Source organism: Vulpes vulpes, chromosome 5 (genome assembly GCF_048418805.1).
Source record: "Vulpes vulpes isolate BD-2025 chromosome 5, VulVul3, whole genome shotgun sequence".
In the NCBI taxonomy this organism is placed as follows: domain Eukaryota; kingdom Metazoa; phylum Chordata; class Mammalia; order Carnivora; family Canidae; genus Vulpes; species Vulpes vulpes.
This window is the reverse complement of record NC_132784.1, coordinates 106,183,876-106,204,032: the sequence shown is the minus strand read 5'-3', so window position 1 is coordinate 106,204,032 and position 20,157 is coordinate 106,183,876. Positions and strand designations below refer to the sequence as shown.

At 40.0% G+C, this 20,157-nt stretch overlaps 1 protein-coding gene across 1 annotated transcript in view; it reads right to left on the bottom strand.

Annotated features, from left to right (window-relative positions):
* The window catches only part of IARS2 (isoleucyl-tRNA synthetase 2, mitochondrial), a 61,269-nt gene that overhangs the window by 1,459 nt on the left and 39,653 nt on the right, over positions 1 to 20,157 (bottom strand). The window contains exons 15-22 of the mRNA XM_025991301.2: positions 12,410 to 12,518; positions 9,415 to 9,517; positions 7,697 to 7,822; positions 6,930 to 7,061; positions 5,087 to 5,193; positions 4,182 to 4,327; positions 3,272 to 3,462; positions 294 to 438 (exon numbers count right to left, since the gene is read on the bottom strand). Coding sequence (XP_025847086.2) covers positions 294 to 438; positions 3,272 to 3,462; positions 4,182 to 4,327; positions 5,087 to 5,193; positions 6,930 to 7,061; positions 7,697 to 7,822; positions 9,415 to 9,517; positions 12,410 to 12,518 — 1,059 coding nt within the window. The remainder of the gene's footprint in view (positions 1 to 293; positions 439 to 3,271; positions 3,463 to 4,181; positions 4,328 to 5,086; positions 5,194 to 6,929; positions 7,062 to 7,696; positions 7,823 to 9,414; positions 9,518 to 12,409; positions 12,519 to 20,157) is intronic.

Below are 20,157 nucleotides of genomic sequence, written 5' to 3'. Positions count from 1 at the left end.
CTGGGATCCTGGGTGCCAAGGAAGCAAGACACGAAAGAGGGAGGCCACCCCGTGTCACCTACCATGACCCTTAGCCACGGGGAAGGGAAGCCCTCGCCTGGCTCTGGCCCTGTTGCAAGTTCAAGCAGGACACTTCGGAGAGTAGGTTTACAAACTTATTAGCCAGTTGCCATAAAAAGATGTTCCAAGAACATATTTGCCTTTAGGTCAGACCTGATCCACCGCAAAGCTGGAGGTGACTGGGATTATCCCTGTTGTCTGGGTCCCACCGATTCCTCTCGTCTCCTCCTTACCTTCTAGGTTGATCAGGAACGTCCCTTGGCGCTCGATTACATCTGTGGTTACGAGTGGTGGATCCTGAGACAGTAGAGTTGTCTGGGAAGCCATCATTAGCTCGTTCAGCTGAGAGGTGCTGGAAGTCTCCTCCGCTTGCAGCATCTGGGAATAGGACGTCAGAGTGACCGTCTATGGGTTCACTGCAAATTCTGGCATCCAATGCGTGACCCTTTGGTACCATGATCTCCTAAGTTGATCTTATTAAATCAATTCTTACAGGAAGGAAAGGGATTTTTGTTGTGTTTTGTTTTTAGTTTTAGAGAGCAGGGGGATGGGGGAGGCAGAGAATCTCATGCAGACTCCCTGATGAGCAGTGGCCTTGATCCCACTACCCTGAGCTGAAGTCAAGACTCGGCCGCTTAACCTACTGAGCCACCCAGGCGCCCCTAGAATGAGAGGTTTTAACTAAAATATTTTCAGGCAACAGCCCGCCCGTACTCTGTACGTAATATACTCTACGCCAGGCGCTTCACTGTGCTGGGTGCTAAATGTCCGTCATTCTAATCACCACAGCGTTTCTTATCCCCATTTTCCAAACAAGGAAACCTGCTCAGAGCGACTACTTCCTCATGGTTCTCAAGCAGTAAGTGGCGGAGCTGCCCGTCTAGCCCAGGTCCGTTACCTCGGAGCCCAGGCTTTCACTGTGTTCCCTGTGTCCTGCCTCCCACCCTAGGAGAGGTGTAAGGAAACAGACCTGCTTTTAGCAACAGACCAATGGTGGCAACTGAATAACACAGAGACTATGTACTGTATTCTGAAGTGAATAAAGTTAGATGTTTGATAAGCATTTTTACATTTTTCCTTGTAATTCTCTTCAAAATGAGTTTATAAGGCAATACAGACATTCCTTTAAAAAAAAATAAGTAAGTCAAGGGGCACCTGAGTGGCTTAGTTAAGTGGCCGACTCCTGAGTTCAGCTCAGGTCACGATCCCAGGGTCATGGGCTTGAGGCCCATGTCAGGCTCTGTGTGAGTGTGGAGCCTGCTTGAAACTCTCCCCTGTCCCCCCTCCCCCCCCTCGGCTTGTGTACTCTCTCAAACAAAAATTTTTTAAAAACTCAAGAAAAAACAGGCAATTCAGAGAGCTTAATTTGGTCTTAACAAGTTCATGCAGTTAGTAATTCATAGATGCAGGATTCCAAGTAAGAGCCACTTAGTGTAATCCCTAAGAAAAATACATTATTTTTTAAAATCCCAAACTACTTTTTCCAGTATAAATGATCCAAACAACCCGTATTTTTTTTAACTTAAGAACTCATGGAGTCAAAAGACACACAACATGTAGGAGGAAAACCCAAAACTAGGCTATGTATATGTAGCCTTGGCTAGGCCACAGTTACAATGGTCTTCAGTACCCTTGCTTATAAAATAAAGGAGTCAGAGCCTCCCGGCACATACACTTTATTTTTTTAAACATTTATTTATTGGGGCACCTGGGTGGCCTCAGTGGTTTAGCGCCACCTTCAGCCCAGGGCGTGATCCTGGAGTCCCGGGATCAAGTCCCACATCAGGCATGGAGCCTGCTTCTCCCTCTGCCTGTGTCTCTGCCTCTCTCTGTGTCTCTTGTGAATAAGTAAATAAAATCTTAAAAAAAAAATTATTTTAGAGCACACATGTGCAGGAGGTTAGACAAAGGGAAAAAAAGAGATAGAATCTCTAACAGACTCTGTGCTGAGCGTGAGCCCAGCACGGGGCTCAATCCCATGACCCAGAGATCATGACCTGAGCGGAAATCAAGAGCTAGACACTGAACCGACTGAGCCATCCAGGTGCCTCCCAACTTACGAATTTTAAAATGTGAATGAACATCTTACTGAAATAATCTGATCAACAATCTCCTACAGACTGTAAACCTCAAATCTAAATTACATTACTAAAATTTTAAACTGAGCTTACTGACCAAATGAGTTGGTCATTTTTAGCAAATCTATGATAGCAGTAAAACTTCAAAGAAAATATTAAGAATCCCGGGCAGCCCTGGTGGCCCAGGGGGTTTTAGCGCCGCCTTCAGCCCAGGGCGTGATCCTGGAGACCCAGGATTGAGTCCCACGTCGCGCTCCCTGCATGGAGCCTGCTTCTCCCTCTGCCTGTCTCTCTGCCTCTCTCTCTCTCTCTCTCTCTCTGTGTGTGTGTGAGTCTGTCATGAATAAATAAATAAAATCTTAAAAAAAAAAAGAAAGAAAATATTAAGAATCCCAAGAAGAAAATCCTAATGGTCTCTCTGGAAATAAAAATAGGATGAATGCTTTGAGATGGCATGGCAATTTGCTGGAGCAAATGAATTTTCTTCAAATCTCCTGAGAAGGACAGTCCGGGTGGCTCAGCAGTTTAGTGCCTGCCTTCGGCCCAGGCTGTGATCCTGGAGACCCGGGATCGAGTCCCGCATCGGGCTCCCTGCATGGAGCCTGCTTCTCCCTCTGTCTGTGTCTCTGCGTCTCTGCCTCTCTCTCTCTCTCTTTCTCTCTCTCTCTGTGTCTCTCATGAATAAATAAAAAATTTTTTGTTTTTGTTTTAAAAAATATCTCCTGAGAAAAAGAGGGAAATATTTTTTTAGATTTGCTTTGAACCTAGTCCAGATGGACAAAATTCACAGAAAACTAGGCCCTTAACACAAAACCCTCAAGTTTTGTGTAGTGTAATAATGTCATTAGTTTCTATCACTTACCTAAATAGCCCTGAGAATCTGCATTTCAGATAGGACTTGTTGCAACTTCCCTGCCCCCACTAATGAAGGACGTAGCAAGAGAGTACATGTTTTGTAAGAGAAGGGAGAGGAAATATCGAAAAGGAGGAAACAAAGAATCCGTGATAGTATTCAGGATTACAAGATTACTAAACTAAAAAAATCTTACTTATACAGAGATTTTTAAAAGCCAAATGTCAGGTGAAACTTTAGGACACTAACCTCACTTTCAAAGGGACATACCGCCACTCACCTCTATTATCTCAAAAAGCAGCCCAGGCTCGATCACAATGATAACCTCGTACTCGGCTGTGTTTTTACCAGGGATGCTTCCAAGGAACGAATCTCGCATGGCACACGTGCTCTCTATCGCTTCCTCTAATCCAGGCTTCTTCCAGATAGAACTAGTTCTAATCCACCCAGTACGAAATACACTCTTGGGTTCTTTGAAACAAAAGAATAATAAATAAACAAAAGTAAAATAATTTACATATATTCTAAACTATAGAGAATGCACTAACCATTAAATATTTTACTGTTCATGGGAAATAAGAATTGGTATTTATGGCAAATATTATGGAGCCATTCTAAATGCTTACCAAACATTTATATTCACCTTTGGAAATCTAAACAAAGGAAAATACATATAATAAGATCCCAAAGGGAAAAAAGGATACCTCAAAGAAAGTAAAACAGAAAAAAAGATCCCAATATTAACAATAGTTGTCTCTGGAGAGTAAGATTATGAGTGGCTTTTCCTCCTCTTCTAGATTTTTGTAGTTACTGATTCTCTGTAAGCTTAATACAATCAGAGGGAAAAAATTATTATAAAATCATTCATTAAAAGGCACTACACTTGGTTTTTAAAAAACCTAAAATATATTTCAGACATTTAGATATTGAGGAAAAACCGATTTTGCAGCATAGTCAAGCCGCTCACACACTGCAGAAGGCACCCTGTCAAGGTGGCCTGATGGCCACCCAGAAATCCATGCTGCTCCGCAACAATCAAGTGCAGAAAAGACGAAAGGCCCGAGACATGTTCTCTACAAAGTGCTCACTGTGGGCGAGAAAGTGCCCCTTCCACGAAGTGGGTGAAATCAGAAGTCACGACCCTCATCAAGGGTCCTTCTCATTTCGAGGACCAAGCGAATATTCCTTACCTTTAGCATAAGGTACGTGCTGGAACACTTCTTCAGCCAAATGAGGAAGAATGGGAGCAAAAGAACGAACCATGACATCCAGAATTTCGGCCAATGCGGTCTGGCAGGAGCGCCGTTTGGGGTCACCTGCCTTCTCACAGTAGAGCCTGGACAAGACCAACGTGCTCAGCAGGGGACAGGAGAGTGCCGAGCCAGGAGGACGCAGGACGCGCCTCAGGCGGTTCACTCCTACAGCAGCTAACCCTACGTCTAATTTAAGAATAAGATGCTGTCATAGGACTTAATCTGTAAGTCCTCTATTCCACTTTCCTCCGTCCGGGTGTGCTCACCTCCTCCAAAACCTCTCTTAGCGGCTGTGCTGCATCCAGTTCTGTCTTTGAGAGAGCTAACTGCATGCTGGAGGACGACTAACATGTTAGTTGATGGTACGTATCTTACAATCTTATCAGCGCGTGCAGAGGACTGGGAGTTACAACCCTTGAGGTGCTAGGCGTCGGGGCTGACCCTCACGTTGGCTTGGTTGCTATCAACGAAGTCCAAGCACCAAGCCTTCCCCTAAAAGGGTCTGATCTTAACGTGATGCTATTGTGGTAACAGGTGCCTGTATGTTGGTCTCTCCTCATTAAAATTTACAAACTCCTGAGAAGAGGTACTATATTCGTCACCTCATATTAGCACCCGCTCCCTCGATCAACATGGCACAAAGCACATTCCTTATATGATCTCTTTACATCATCACACTATGAGGTGTGTATGCTCACTTGACTGAAGAACTCAACTTAACTGCACAGCGCTGCCCTTCTTGCTCACCCCTGTACACCCAACACTTGCCAAGTAGACACTCAAGAAAGATCTGAATGTTTTATTTATTTTTTTTGAATGTTTTAATATCCAGTCATACATACCTGTCTTTGATTATGCTGAAATAAAAGTTAGAGAGCTCTCTGGTATAAAATGCTCGTAACAGCCGAACAACTTTTCCAAAATCATACTGTTTATATGAATCGGTAATCTAGGGAACAAAAGTCAAAATAAATTGGAAGTTGGGGTAAGCAAACAATAATGCAAGCCGTCATGGGCAAAATGTGTACCTTTTCAAACGATGTTTCAAAGGCAGATGGATACAAAACAGGAGACATGCAAGAGTGACTGAGGATCCTTAAGACATTTTGGGGTATTGAATTCAACAATCAGAAAATAATGAACATTCTATTCTGGAAACTACATAAGAACACTCCTCAAAAGAAGGGTTCAGGTTTTAAATGATAAACCACACCATCTGAGAAAGGGGAACCCTCCTGCAGCTTGGTGGGAACGTGAACTGGTGCAGCTGGAAAACTCTGGAAAACTATGTGGAGGTTCGTCAAAGAGTTAAAAATAGACCTGCCCTATGACCCAGCAATTGCACTGCTGGGGATTTACCCCAAAGATACAGATGCAGTGAAACGCCAGGACACCTGCACCCCGATGTTTCTAGCAGCAATGTCCACAATAGCCAAACTGTGGAAGGAGCTTGGTGTCCACCGAAAGATGAATGGATAAAGAACATGTGGTCTATGTATACAATGGAATATTCCTCAGCCATTAGAAACGACAAATACCCACCATCTGCTTCGACGTGGATGGAACTGGAGGGTATTATGCTGAGTGAAGTAAGTCAATCGGAGAAAGACAAACATTATATGGTCTCATTCATTGGGGGAATATAAAAAATAGTGAAAGGGAATGAAGGGGAAAGGAGAAAAAATGAGTGGGAAATATCAGAAAGGGAGACAGAACATGAGAGACTCCTAACTCTGGGTAATGAACTAGGGCTGGTGGAAGGGGAGGTGGGCGGGGGGTAGGGGTGACTGGGTGACGGGCACTGAGGGGGGCACTTGACGGGATGAGCACTGGGTGTTATTCTATATGTTGGCAAATTGAACACCAATAAAAAATAAATTTATAAAAAAAAAAAAAAACCCACACCATATGAAAACAGCAAAGAGTGCAAGTTGCCAGTGTTCCCTCATTTAGGCCTGAAAAGTAAAATTGGGCAAAAGTCTGCAGGTGTGTCTCTGACGTACGGGTACATGGGAGCAGCCACATGTCTAACTTGAGAAAACACACATTATCTGGGTTTATATATAAAGAGAAAACATCTTACGAAACACACAGAATAGTCATTTCAGGTATTTCTATACTTTGAGAGGTAACTACAGATAAAATAGAGGCCTTCTTTATTCCTTCCTGTTGGGAGAAATATCTAAAAGCTAATCTTGGGAGGGAAACGGAGTCTGAGGGGCAGCCTGGGCCTACTGTTTACACCCGGTGCTGCTAGTTTTTTGAAAAACCAGGAAAGGGGCAGCCTGGGTGGCTCAGCGGGTTAGCGCCGCCTTCAGCCTGGGGCCTGATCCTGGAGACCTGGGATCGAGTCCCACATCAGGCTCACTGCATGGAGCCTGCTTCTCCCTCTGCCCGTCTCTGTCTCTCATGAATAAATAAATAAAATCTTAAAAAAAAAAAAATAAGAATCAAAAAAAAAAAAAAAAAGAAAGAAAAAGAAAAACCAGGAAAGAACTGAAACTTCACATACCTAAAGTCAACCTGGCAATATTGGGAATGTGCAGAACTGGTCAAGTGTAACTCTGCTTAGTGCTACAGCCACTACTTCTAATAATGTCTGTTCTGCTTGCACACAACTCACAATCTCAACACTCGGCAGTGCTCATATTTCTGTTTTCCAGAAGCTTATTAATTTGTACTTACCTTGTTTGCTAAATCCTGCAGCAAGTGCAGCATGTACTGGTCTATGACATGCATATTGTTAACAGGAATGGAATCTGTTTCTGGGTTGAAACCAGCGACATTTCCCAAGAGAAAGCGGAGTGTATTCCTGAGCTATTAATATCGAGAAAAAATATGCAGTCAAAAAATATAGGAGGCCTTCAATTCTTACTGAAGTTATTTTATTTTTCTATAATTTTTATACAACTCATGTTACTTTCTTTTTTTTTTTTTTCATGTTATTTTCTTAATGGGACATTTTTTAAAGATCATTCCTGAGACTACAAATGCCAAAAAAAGAGACTCTCATTTCAGTAGCTGAGTTGTAGAAACCACCACCGGACTTTACACATGGACTGACATTTCATTATATTTCTTACTAACCTTTTACAGGCAAATTAGCTATTAGTGGCCCAATTTGTTCATCTATATAGGTAAGAGTGTTATTTTCACCTGCTTCACAGGCAAAAATAAAAATAAATGGAATAAAAGGTGAAAGGTCATTGAGCACATGAAAGTATATAAAATTAATTTTGTATTAGGCTATATTTTATAAAATACCAAGTACAGTACATAAAACTTTAGGATTACACTATTAATATTTTTAAACACAAGATATCTTTAAATGCTCACAACGTGTGGAAACTCATTTTCATTTTGTGATACCAAACAAAATGTTCCTCATTTTTTTTTTTTAAAGTTATTTCGCTAACTTCGTATTCAGAAATAGGAAGAAGAGGGACTCTGACCTTGCTAATATCATCTCTGGCAGCATTAAGTACAGACGGGCTGATGGTCACTTCAGTGAAGACATTGGACTCAGCCACCCACCAGCGCAGGACATCAGCACCGTAGGGAGGCTCTGCGCTCTGATCCTTTCAGTGGACGAAAAAGACATAAACGTTTAAATGGCTTTCAATTCATTAGGTGAACAAATGTTTTAGGTATTCCTCTTGAGCACTATTTAAGCACGACATGTGGATAAGATATACCTGCACTGTCATGAAATAAGGGCTAACAACCTCAGGAGTCAGCTGCCTGTGAAAAACAACACTGGGCCGAAGAGTGCACGCTGCAGTCTGGTTGTGTGTGCGGATGCGGATGAGCCTGACACATCCATGGACTAGAGCTGGTGGCGGGAGTGGGGCCCTGATGCCTCAGCGATGGTGGAGGGGGTCTTGGAAGGGCTGCACTCCCTTCCAGGACTCGCCTTACACAGAGCAAGGATTACTGGGCATTAGGATGGCAGTAAAAAGCCAGAGGAGTAAAATAACAGACAAGTAATTTCTTTTCTGAAACTAACTCCAAAATAAATTATCAGCAACCCCAGATATGATGTTCATTAATGACTTGCTTTAAAGTGTATAATTTCCAAGAATATAATAGTGAAACATGAAGTTGCAATCTAAATTTTTTTCTTACACTGTTTCCATGTAACTGTAAAAATTTTAACAAATTTTTGAAGTTTAATTTAAAAAAGGGGAGGTCATGCCTGGGTGGCTCAGTCAGTTAAGCGTCTAACTCTTGATTGTGGCTCAGGTCATGATCTCAGGGTAATGAGATGGAGCCCCGTGTGGGCTCCATGCTCAATGAGGAGTCTGCTTCTCTCTCTCTCCCTCCTTCCCTCTGCCCCCTCCCCATGCTCGCACACACGTGCAGTCTCTGAAATAAATAAATCAACCTTAAAAAAAAAAAACAGGGGAGGGATAGCATGGCTCAGGACCTATAACATAGATTCAAACTTGAAATTAGTCAACTGGGCCACAATCCCAGCACTTCCCTTTTTCATTAAAATCATGTATTATTTAAGAGTCTACATTTACACTAAATTCTACTCCTGAAGCCAATATTACACTACATGTTAACTAACTAGAATTTAAATAAAAATTTGGGAGGAAAAAAAAGAGTTTAGATTTAAAACATGATAAGTCATCTGTTATTAGCCTAAAAGATAGTTTCGTTGTTATTGTCATTTTACATCGAAATAACTACATTAAGGTTTTGGCTGCCAACTTAAAAGTCTTAAAACAAAAGTTTTAGGGCCACAGGTGGCTCAGTGGTTGAATGTCTCCCTTTGGTTCAGGGTGTGATCCTGGGGTCCTGGGATCAAGTCCGGCATTGGACTCCCTGCAGGGAGCCTGCTTCTCCCTCTGCCTATGTCTCTGCCTTTCTCTGTGTCTCTCATGAATAAATAAATAAAAATCTTTTAAAAATAATAATAAAAAATATTTTAATTAAAAAAAAAAATAAAAACAAAAACAGGGACACCTGGGTGGCTCAGCAGTTAAGTGTCTGCCTTGAGCTCAGGGCGTGATCCCAGGTCCCGAGATCAAGTCCCACATCAGGTTCCCTGCAGGAAGCCTGCTTCTCCCTCGGCCTGTGTCTCTGCCTCTCTGTCTCTGTCTTTCATGAGTAAATGGATAAAATCTTAAAAAAAAAAAAAAAAAAGTTTTAGAGAACCACCTACTTGTCCTCCATTGATGACCACATCAGGATCGATGACATTCCCAAGAGACTTGGACATCTTTTCTCCCTTTTCTCCAAGGGTAAACCCATGAACGACCACTGTCCTAAGAAGACAAATCAGCCATTTTGATAATAAACACAATTATAATGACCTCATTGAAGATCACTTAGAGCTTAAAAAGAGTATCTTAGCTTAACAAAAAAAACCAGGATTTTTCTTGACAGATTATGGATGAAAGCTTTTCTTAAAGTCTACATCTCAGGGATGCCTGGGTGGCTCTGCGGTTTAGCGCTGCCTTTGACCCAGGGTGTGGTCCTGGGGGCCCAGGATCAAATCCCACGTCAGGCTCCTTGCATGGAGCCTGCTTCTCCTCCCTCTGCCTGTGTCTCTGCCTCTCTTTCTGGGTCTTTCATAAATAAATAAATAAAATCTATAAAAAAAAAAGTCTAAATCTCAGCCGCTTATGTATCAAGATTGATAGGAACTCTCTACTTATACACAGAAAAAAAATTTTTTTTAAAGATTTTATTTATTTATTCGAGAGAGAGAGAGAGAGAGAGGCAGAGACACAGGCAGAGAGAGAAGCAGGCTCCATGCAGGGAGCCTGATGTGGGACTTGATCCTGGGCCCCCAGGACCACACCCTGGGCCAAAGGCAGTGCTAAACCGCAGAGCCACCCAGGCTGCCCACACAGAAAAATTTTTGATGTTTACATTCACTACATAAATATTTCCTGAGGGCAGCCCAGGTGGCTCAGCAGTTTAGCACCGCCTTCAGCCTAGGGTGTGATCCTGGAGACCCGGGATCGAATCCGAATCCCACGTCGGGCCCCCTGCATGGAGCCTGCTTCTCCCTCTTCCAGTGTCTGTTCCTCTCTCTCTCCCTCTCTCTCTCTGTCTCTCATGAATAAATAAATAAAATATTTAAATAAGTAAATAAATTCCTGAGCATTTATTATGTATTGATTTTGATCATTAAAACTAACCAGGAAAAAGTATGTCTTAAAAAGAACAGATTATCATTTCAAAATTACTTCAAAAAGACAATTTGAGGCAAATATATATCTGTTGTTCTACTCGCTTTTAAAAGCATGTTATAAGGATGCCTGGGTGGCTCAGTGGTTGAGCATCTGCCTTTGGCTCAGGGCGTGATCCCAGAGTCCGGGATTGAGTCCCATATCGGGCTCCCTGCATGAAGCCTGCTTCTCCCTCTGCTGGTGTCTCTGCCCCCCAACTCTCTAATGAATAAATAAATAAAATCTTTTAAAAAAATAAAAGCATGTTATATTAGAAACAAATATGTAAATTGTTCTGGGATGGATTTTCATTGTGAGGCAGCAAAAATCTTAAGCTATTTAAGAATTGTTCTGATTCTCTATCCACTCACTTAAATAAGGAAAATCAATGATCTGTAGCTTATTAAGAATATCTAATCTAATACAATTCACAACAGGAATGTTCATTAATCATTTGTGTATAAGAATATTTGACTTGGGATCCCTGGGTGGTGCAGCAGTTTGGCGCCTGCCTTTGGCCCAGGGCGCGATCCTGGAGACCCGGGATCGAATCCCACGTCGGGCTCCTGGTGCATGGAGCCTGCTTCTCCCTCTGCCTATGTCTCTGCCTCTCTCTCTCTCTCTGTGACTATCATAAAATAAAAAATAAATAAAAATTTTTTAAAAAAGTCTTTAAAAAAAAAAAAGAATATTTGACCTCAAGCTGTCTTCAGTCAACGTAGAATACCATTCTCTACACCCCTGTGTAACAAGTCTTCCCATATTTTTTTTTAATTTTTATTTATTTATGATAGTCACACAGAGAGAGAGGCAGAGACACAGGCAGAGGGAGAAGCAGGCTCCATGCACCGGGAGCCCGACGTGGGACTCGATCCCGGGTCTCCAGGATCGCGCCCTGGGCCAAAGGCAGGTGCTAAACTGCTGCGCCACCCAGGGATCCCAGTCTTCCCATATTTCAAGATCTAGCTGTTCGCAGATGTCGCCACTGTTCCAGTCAATGCTGATGTTACTGCCTCTTGTGGGAACGACAATGTGTACCAGCAACAAGACTTCTCTGTATTGTCTTTGTCTCTCTTTTTTACTTCAAATTCATTTCTCTCATAAAACAAAAGACTAAGCTAATAAAGGAGGTGTTCTATATGCAGGCAGTCCTTGGAGATAGGCAGGTCTGGCTCCAGATTATGCAATAAAGCGAGTCAAGGGAATTTTTTGCTTTCCACTACATTACACTGTACTATATTAAGTGTGCAGTAGCATTATGTCTAAAAAAAACAGTGTACAAACCTTAATTTAGAAATACTTTATCACTACAAAATGTTAACTATCCCCTGATATTTCAACAAATTGTGATCTTTTTGCTGGAGGAGACTGATGGCTGCTTACTGATCAGGGTGGAGGCAGCTGCCGGCAGGGGTGGCTGGGACAATTTCTTAAAATAAGACAAGGAAGCCTGCCACACTGACTCGGCCTTTCATGAACAACTCTGTACCATGTGAAGTTTGATAGCATTTGACCCAGGATAGAATTACTATCAAAACTGGAGCCAATCCTCTCAAACTCTGCTGCTGCTTTATAAGCTAAATTGATGTAATATTCTATCTAAATCCTTTGTGGTCACTTCAACAATCTTCACAGCCTCTTCACCAGGAGCCGATTCCATTTCAAGACACCACTTTCTTTGTCCATCCATGAGAAGCTTTCCTCCTCTGTGAAAGTTGTATCATGAGATTGCACAATTCAGTTCTATCTTCAGACTCCACTTCTGATTCTGGTTCTACTGTTTCCACCACATCTGCAGGTACTTCCTCCATGGAAGTCCTGAGTTTTCAATTTGTAAAAAAAAAAATGCAGTATCTGAGAAGCGTAATAAAGTGAGGTATGCCTGTATGTACTGCTTGGGGCAGAGCTTTGCACACTGGCAAGTACCCAGCAGAAGTACTCAGAGTGCGAGGACTTGTTTGGCTTAGGTATAACACTTACTTAAAAGGTGCTTTTTTCCTTGTTGCCACACTTGTTAGTAAAGAAGACTGAAACCAACCACCAAGTTGGTCTTTTCCTTCCAAGTACAAATCTGCTCTTTGGTCGGTACCTCAAAAATTAATATTAAAAAACAGAGAAGTTAAAGTTAATTGCAACTGGAAAATGAAAATAAATATGTATCAAACTATAAAATAAAAAGCAATCGTGTTATTTACTTCTTGTGTCTGGCTATACCTGCACTAGCTAGATTGCATTCACTTGAGCTATTACCCTCACTGTCTGTTTATTAATCAGATAAAAAGAATAAATGTTGGGAGTATGATCTCCTAACCATAAGCAACTAAAACACTACCTAAATTAGGGACTGATTAATAATAATTACCAATATCAATATTTCCAGCTAAATCTTTTATGAAAATGAGCACCTAATAACTTTATATGTGAAAATACTCTATGTGATACCGTAATGATGGATTCATGTCCCATTATCCGCCTGTCCAAACCTATACCATGTACACCACCAACACTGAACCGTAATGTGGACTATGGACTTTGGGTGGTTACGATTTGTGGCTGTAGGTTTATCCTTGTAACAAGTGTGCCACTCTGGTAGGGGATATGGATGATGAGAGAGGCTGTGTGTATTTGGAGGCTAGAAGGATATGGAAAATCTCTAGCTTCCTTTTAGTTTTGCTATAAACCTCAAATTGCTCTAAAAAAATAGTCTTTTAAAAAAGGTATCGCAAAAGAAAAAAATATAAGTCTAATTTGCTGGGACATATGTATAAGCAAGCTTGAGAGCTGTGGTCTGCATTCAATAATAAACCACAGTTAATTCAAGAGTTAATAATCTGAGATAAAAGACCATTTGGCAAACATCGTAACAATCATTTCAGTCAAGAATCATCTAGGGTGCTTAACCAGTAGGTAAAAATTTGGTGAGAAATGAGGATATTTCCAGTCTTACATATCTCCCTATGAGATCCTTACTAATGTAACAATTCCTATAGGGAGATGGGGGTGGGAAGTGAGAGAAAACAGGCTGATACCACCTCCAAGTGATCACAGTGCAACATCACCAGCAAGTTCCTGTGTGACCTCTGTTAGGACGCACTGAAAAGGAAACAGGATCTCTCCTGTGATATTCCTGCCCAAAATGCATAGTCTAAATGTTACCATGAGGGACAAATGCAAAGTGAGGGACCATGTACAAAATAACCTGTACATTCATGAATGTCAAGGACATGAAGGACAAGAACAAAATGAGACTAAAGTGACAGGACAACTAAATGCCACAAATGACTCCAGGCTGACTCTAGGACTCTTTCGATTTTTTTTCTTTCCCTAAAAAGGAGATTACTGGGTGAAATCTGAATAAGATCTGTAGGTAGGAAGGAATCAGTGTCAATTTCCTGATTTTGATATTCATATTGGTTATATAAGAGACTGCTGTGTTTTTAGGAAATATACACCAAAATATTTAGGGATAAAAGAGCATCAGGTTTGCAGCTTACCCTTAAATGGTACAGAAAAGTGCTTATACATATAGAGAAAAGACATATAAAGTAAACATAGTAAAAACCTAACTTTGGAAATCTGGATGAAGTGTATGTGCTACTTCTTTACTCTGTCACTTTTCAGAGTAAAATGTTTGGTTTTTAAAAAAGATTTTATTTAGGGACCCTGGGTGTCTCAGCGGTTGAGCGTCTGCCTTCAGTTCAGGGCGTGATGCTGGGGTCCTGGGATCAAGTCCCTCATCAGGCTCCCTGTAAGGAGCCTGCCTGCCTCTCTCTGTCTCTCATGAATAAGTAAATAAAATCTTAAAAAAAAAAAAAAAGATTTTATTTATGTATTTAGAGAAAGAGAAAGTGTGCATGAGTGGGGGAAGGGGCAGAGAGAGAACACATAGCTCCATCTTACAACCCTGAGATCATGATCTGTGCCAAAACCAAGAGTTGGACACTTAACCAAATGAGACACCCAGGCACCCCCATGTTTTTATTTTTGCTTTTAAAATAAAATCTTTAAAAAAAATAAAAATAAAAATAAAATAAAATAACATGAGGTCTTTGGGAAAGATTACTTCCATATTCAAACCTACACTCACAACTCTGAGAAGCCCCCGTAACCCCTTTTAGTTGTGAAATGTAGATTTGTTCTTCTGTCCTCATATTGAGGATTCACTGTTATAATCCTTATGTGACAATGGGTATCTGGGTAGAGGCAGGAGTCAAGATTAAAATAATTAAATGAGGCCAGCTCAATTCATTCAACATTTCTGAAAACTTACTACCTGACAGGCACTGTACCAGACACTGGGAGAGGGGGAATATAAAGAAATCTGGTAACTGCCTTCTTGCAGCTGATCACTAGTGAGATGGATTTTATGTTAAGTAAGAAATAACTGTGTTAGATCTTAGGCAAAACTACAGTTCCGTCAGTCTGTGCAGCCAGGAAAGTCTAAGAGGATATAAAAAGGCAAATGTATACATGCAATAAGAACAAAATGTTTTGGCCTCAACATCTAGAGTGCTAATTCTATTCACTACTCTTCTTCCTCTCCTGATCTGTAACCATCTGTGACCTGAAACTTCTATAACACCAGGACTCAAACCCCATCCCACCCAGAATGTTCACTTCCTGCTGGTGGCCACATTTTGGATATGGCAATAATCAATGAGATGATCAATAACAGAATGTCAGTGGAAATCTGGCGTGTGGCGTGTACAGGGATGGGGTTTCGGCTTAACCTTCCACGGTTCCCGTTTCTTCTTCACCAAAATGAGGACACCAAAATCTATTTACCTTATACGGTTGTTAGAGATGAGAGAGTAACAGGACATGCTTTGGACACAGTAAACGACCAGTAAATGTTAATTATTACAAAGATTTAAAGAGTACTGGTATTTCCTGAGGGCACATTAAGAAAGGAGTATTTTTTTCAAACTGTTATAATATGAAACAGTACTTGTGAAAATATTAGTTATCCTAAACTATTTTAAAAATATATAGTCTCTGATCCTGTACTAGAAATATATGTTCTAACATTCTAATAAACAAGAGGACATCAGTCAATGAAGAGCACAGCAGAACAGCTAATACTTATCAAGGGTAAAGTCTCAATGCCTTTTCCAGGTGGAACTGGGTAAGAAGCAAAAAGTGTCATCCTAGAAAAAGGAGGTGCACTCCCAGAAAATTTCTGCAAGCCAGAGCCTTTCAAGGTAGTTGGTGAAACCAGTGGAAAAAGATGATGTGGGTCAGGGGTGAGGGAGGAGTTTGGGCATAGCAAAGCTCTGGACAAATGAAAAAAAAATAAAGCTTGTGGAAACTTTCAAAACGAAGGGAAATTTAGTCTTGGATGAGAAGAAATAGGAAGAAAAGTGAAACTCAAGTGCTGGGATATTCTGGAATTACTGTACAACCTCATATAATGAATTATTGGGACTATTTCCTATTTTTGCAAGTTTATTTTTAGTAATGATTTTTTTTCTAGGAACTGTACATTCTCACTTCAAGAAATCTGTAAAACACTGAAAAGTCCAAAAAATATAAAATCACATATATCCCACTACCTAGAGATCATCACTTTATTGCATATTTCCTTACAGTACTGTCTGTGCTCATCAACATTGCCAGGAGTTTGTTAGCAAATCAAGACATCTGCCTACATCCTGTTTTTGTATTCGGCACTTTTAAAATGTAACATGCCCTTAGATGAAACCATACCCACAATTATTTTTCAAAAACATGACTGAATGGCTGCATATCTTCTGTCACATGAATGTGCATCATATTGCTTTAGTCACTTATTGACACAAGGACAATGAGTTACTGTACTATTAGAAATAACACTGTAATGAACATCCTCACACACAATTCTTCATCCAGATCTGATTACCTGTACAGGAGAGATACCTATAAATAGAATTTTTTGGGCAAAAGACAGAAAACCACTCAAAAGCTTTTGATGCATGTGAAATCCTTTCCAGGAGTTTGCACCAAATTAATTCCAAAAGCAGTGTACAAAAGAGAGGAATGGTACCAATTTTTTTTCTTTTTTTTTTTTTTTTTATCTTTTATCCTCTTTTTTCCCCCTGAATAGACCTTTTCTTTAAAAGCTTTATTTACTTAAGTAATCTCTACCCCCAATATGGGGCTGAAACTCATGACCCCAAGATCAGGAATCACATGCTTGGGATACCTGGGTGGCTCAGGGGCTGAGTGTCTGCCTTTGGCTTGGGGGCGTGATCCCAGAGTTCCAGGATCAAGTCCCACATCGGAATCCCTGCATGGAGCCTGCTTCTCCCTCTGCCTGTGTCTCTGCCTCTCTCCCTCTGTATCTCGTATGAATAAATAAATAAAATCTTAAAAAAAAAAAAGTCACATGCTCCTCTGAGTGAGCCAGACAGGCAGGCACCCCAGAGCTTTTAGTAAAATAAAAAATCAGAACTTTCTTATCGAGGTAGAAATAAACTTGGGAGTTGTAAAATTCCAGGAAAACTGGCAGTTAACCATGTAGGAAAAAGTTAGTATTTCTATAACAGTAACTATCTCTCTTGGGAAAATTATAAAAATTCATATTTAGAGGGAATAATAAAGTGTTCCAAACAACAAACCCCTAAAATTATGATTGAGGGATGGCAGTAAATAAAGAATTAGCAATTAGAATTACTTACAAAAAAATCCAAGCAAATCAGCCCAAAAAGGGGGAGTAATCTATAATTTTCATTACCAAATTTGTTTAACTTATTCGCTTAATTGATATTTAGCAAAATTACTGTATTTAAGAAGGCCAAGTTGTAGAACCAGCACAAAACCATATTTGTCAAAACCACTGCTTTACCAATGTAACATGCGAAAATAATTTAAACCAAAAATAATTTGTAAAAAATGTTAAAATATAATTATTAATTTTTAAAATCAGGCTTTTTAAAGTATTATATATGTTCTTAAAAGGGTGACCTTTTAAAAAAAAGACATCTATAAATCTAAATTATAAATCTTAGTTTCTCTTTCAAAACATGATCTTTTTTCTATTTACTTCAAGTTATTTCTTTTTATTTGTTAAAAATACAGAGGGGCCCCTGGATGGCTCAGTCAGTTGAGCATCCAACTCTTGGTTTGGCTTAGGTCTTGATCTGAGAGGTCCTGGGATGGAGCCCTGCACTCACCAGGCTGCATGCTCAGCGGGGAGTCTGCTTGGGATTCTTTCCCTCTCCCTCCTCCTCTGTCCCTCCCCTCTTCTTTACAGCATGCTCTCTCTCAAATAAATACGTAAATAAAATCTTAGAAAAAAACAGAAATGCAGTAGGATAAGTATTTTAAAACTCGCAACACCTCACCAGGTGAATGGATAAATAAGCTATGGCACATCCAGACAATGGAATATTACTCAGCGCTACGAAGAAATGACCCATCAAGCCAGGAAAAGATCTTAAAGAACCACTGATGCATGTTATTAAGTAAAAGAAGTCAATGTGAAAGCTACAAACTGTATGACTTCAACTATATAATGTTCTGGAAAAGGCACAACTATGGATATTAAAAAGATCAGTGGTTCCCAGGAAATGAAGGGATGAACAGGTGGAACAAATTTTTAGTGCAGTGAAACTATTCTGTGAGATACTATAATGGCAGTTCTATGTCATCATACGTTTGTCAAAACCCTCAGAACATATGACACGAAGAGTAAACTCTAATGTAGACTGTGGACTCTGGATGATAATTTGTCAGTGGAGGCCCATCAACAGTAAAATGTCCCACTGTAGTGTGGGTTCACAGTGGAGGAGACGGGGGCGGGGGGGCACAGTGTATGGGATCTCTGTACTTTCTCTAAAACTGTTCTAAAAAATAAGATCTACTTAAACTTTTCAAAAAACATTATTTATTTATAAGTCACTGTAATAATTAATGCCTTTGGTAAATGTTTAATGAACGATCCACTTAAAAATGCCATTCCCTTTCAGAAAGTGTTCCAGTTTCAGTTTCTGAAGTACTATTGGCCTTGAACTCACAATGCAACAGGTACTTGACCGGGTGTTAAAATTCATAAGCCAAATCTTTCACTGCTATAAAACCCATCAGTGAAAAATAAAACCAGTTCATATGCTGTAATCACCAAATTCGTCTTGTTAAACATCAATAGGTACTGATGAAGACTGGTAGCTAAATTAAGCTCGAAATCAAGCTGATTGTATTTTGCAATAATATATTCTTAGGGAAATATGCAGACACTGCATCATTATTAGAATTAATACAAGCATTTGAGAATGAAAAGTACAATAACCCTTCTCAGGAAAGCCTTTCTCTCTCTCTCTCTCTCTCTCTACCTCCTCTCTTTTCCTTTAACAGAAAATCACTTTGCTTATGGCTTTTCAAACTATGAATTTACTTAGTACCTTGGCTCTTTCCCACTTCATTCTATCTTCTGCAATTTTTTATTGCAAAAAATAAAAGCTCAGGAAAATGGGATAAAATATAAGCTAATTAATCTAATTCTTATTGACTGACCTCATAAGATTTTTGACTGATTGATGGATTTAGGGGTAGAAGAGGAGGAACAGGAGAATTAGGAGAAAAAATAGAGACTACAGTTTAAAATTGGGCTTATGTATTATCTTTATTATTTTTTTAAATGTATTATCTTTAAAAGTAGTTTATGTTCTTCTATGCAGGCAACACACATGTTTAAATGATAAATCAGTTTTCCTTCTTTTAATTAATTACCTAAATACGACAAAAAAAATGATATGGTGCTTAGGTGCATTTTATCATTAATTTCATTCAATGAACGATTTCCACCACAAATAATTGGTTAAGAACCTGACACCCTAGAAAGAGTATGACTAAGCTCTATCGGTACCACTGACAGCAGCCAGAGAGGTTTTAATGAGCCTTCATGTAGGCTACCCAGTCAATGGCTCAAAGTATAAAGCATACGGTGCTGTGTGGAGTAATGTGAAACCACTTCAGAAATTAAAATACAACAATGTTTGTAGCAGCAACTCTCACCAAGGCCAAAAAAGTTAATGCACTCTGATCTATGTAAACACTGTTTTGCATATGGTAACTTTTTTTGAAATTCAGGATGCTGCCCCAGCGTAGCAGTAGATAGTAGTGTAGCAGTAGATAATTCTTCCTCCTATTTACAGCACTGCTTAACCTATCTACTTACGTAGTATTATTTGCCTATATTTTCAATGTAATTTAGAAACAAAGTACTTAAACTTGCAGTTTTTTTTTCTCTTAGATATGGTAGGAGAGACTTAAGAAATAATAAATTCTAAAAATTATTAAATAAAAACTGCAAGAGATGTTCCTAACAGGTAACTTACTTGTGGCCATTATCAATTACTATATATATTTTAGCTGTAATATGGAAGAAATGTGAATTCACATGGATTTTGCTTTTCAAATTCCCCAAGTTATTAAAAAGACCCAAATGAACTTATTTACCTACTAGGAGTCATATGTACGTCCTCTCAATAGTGAGGTCCAATACCAGAAGTATACCTCAAGTAAAACTTGGGGACAATCCCCTTCAATCCCCTAAGAATGGCCAGCTGCACAGACCAGCTCCTCTCCCACATTCTCCTGCTCCAGAAAGCAAGCCAGATCTCTTGGGCCAAAGTTGCCCCTTGGCAGCAGAGTGAGGAAGTGTCTGATCCACCCTCACTTCCTTGCCACCTATCTTCCTGTCTTTAATCTCACGTGACTTCAAGCTTTACTTTTTTAAATATTTTATTTGG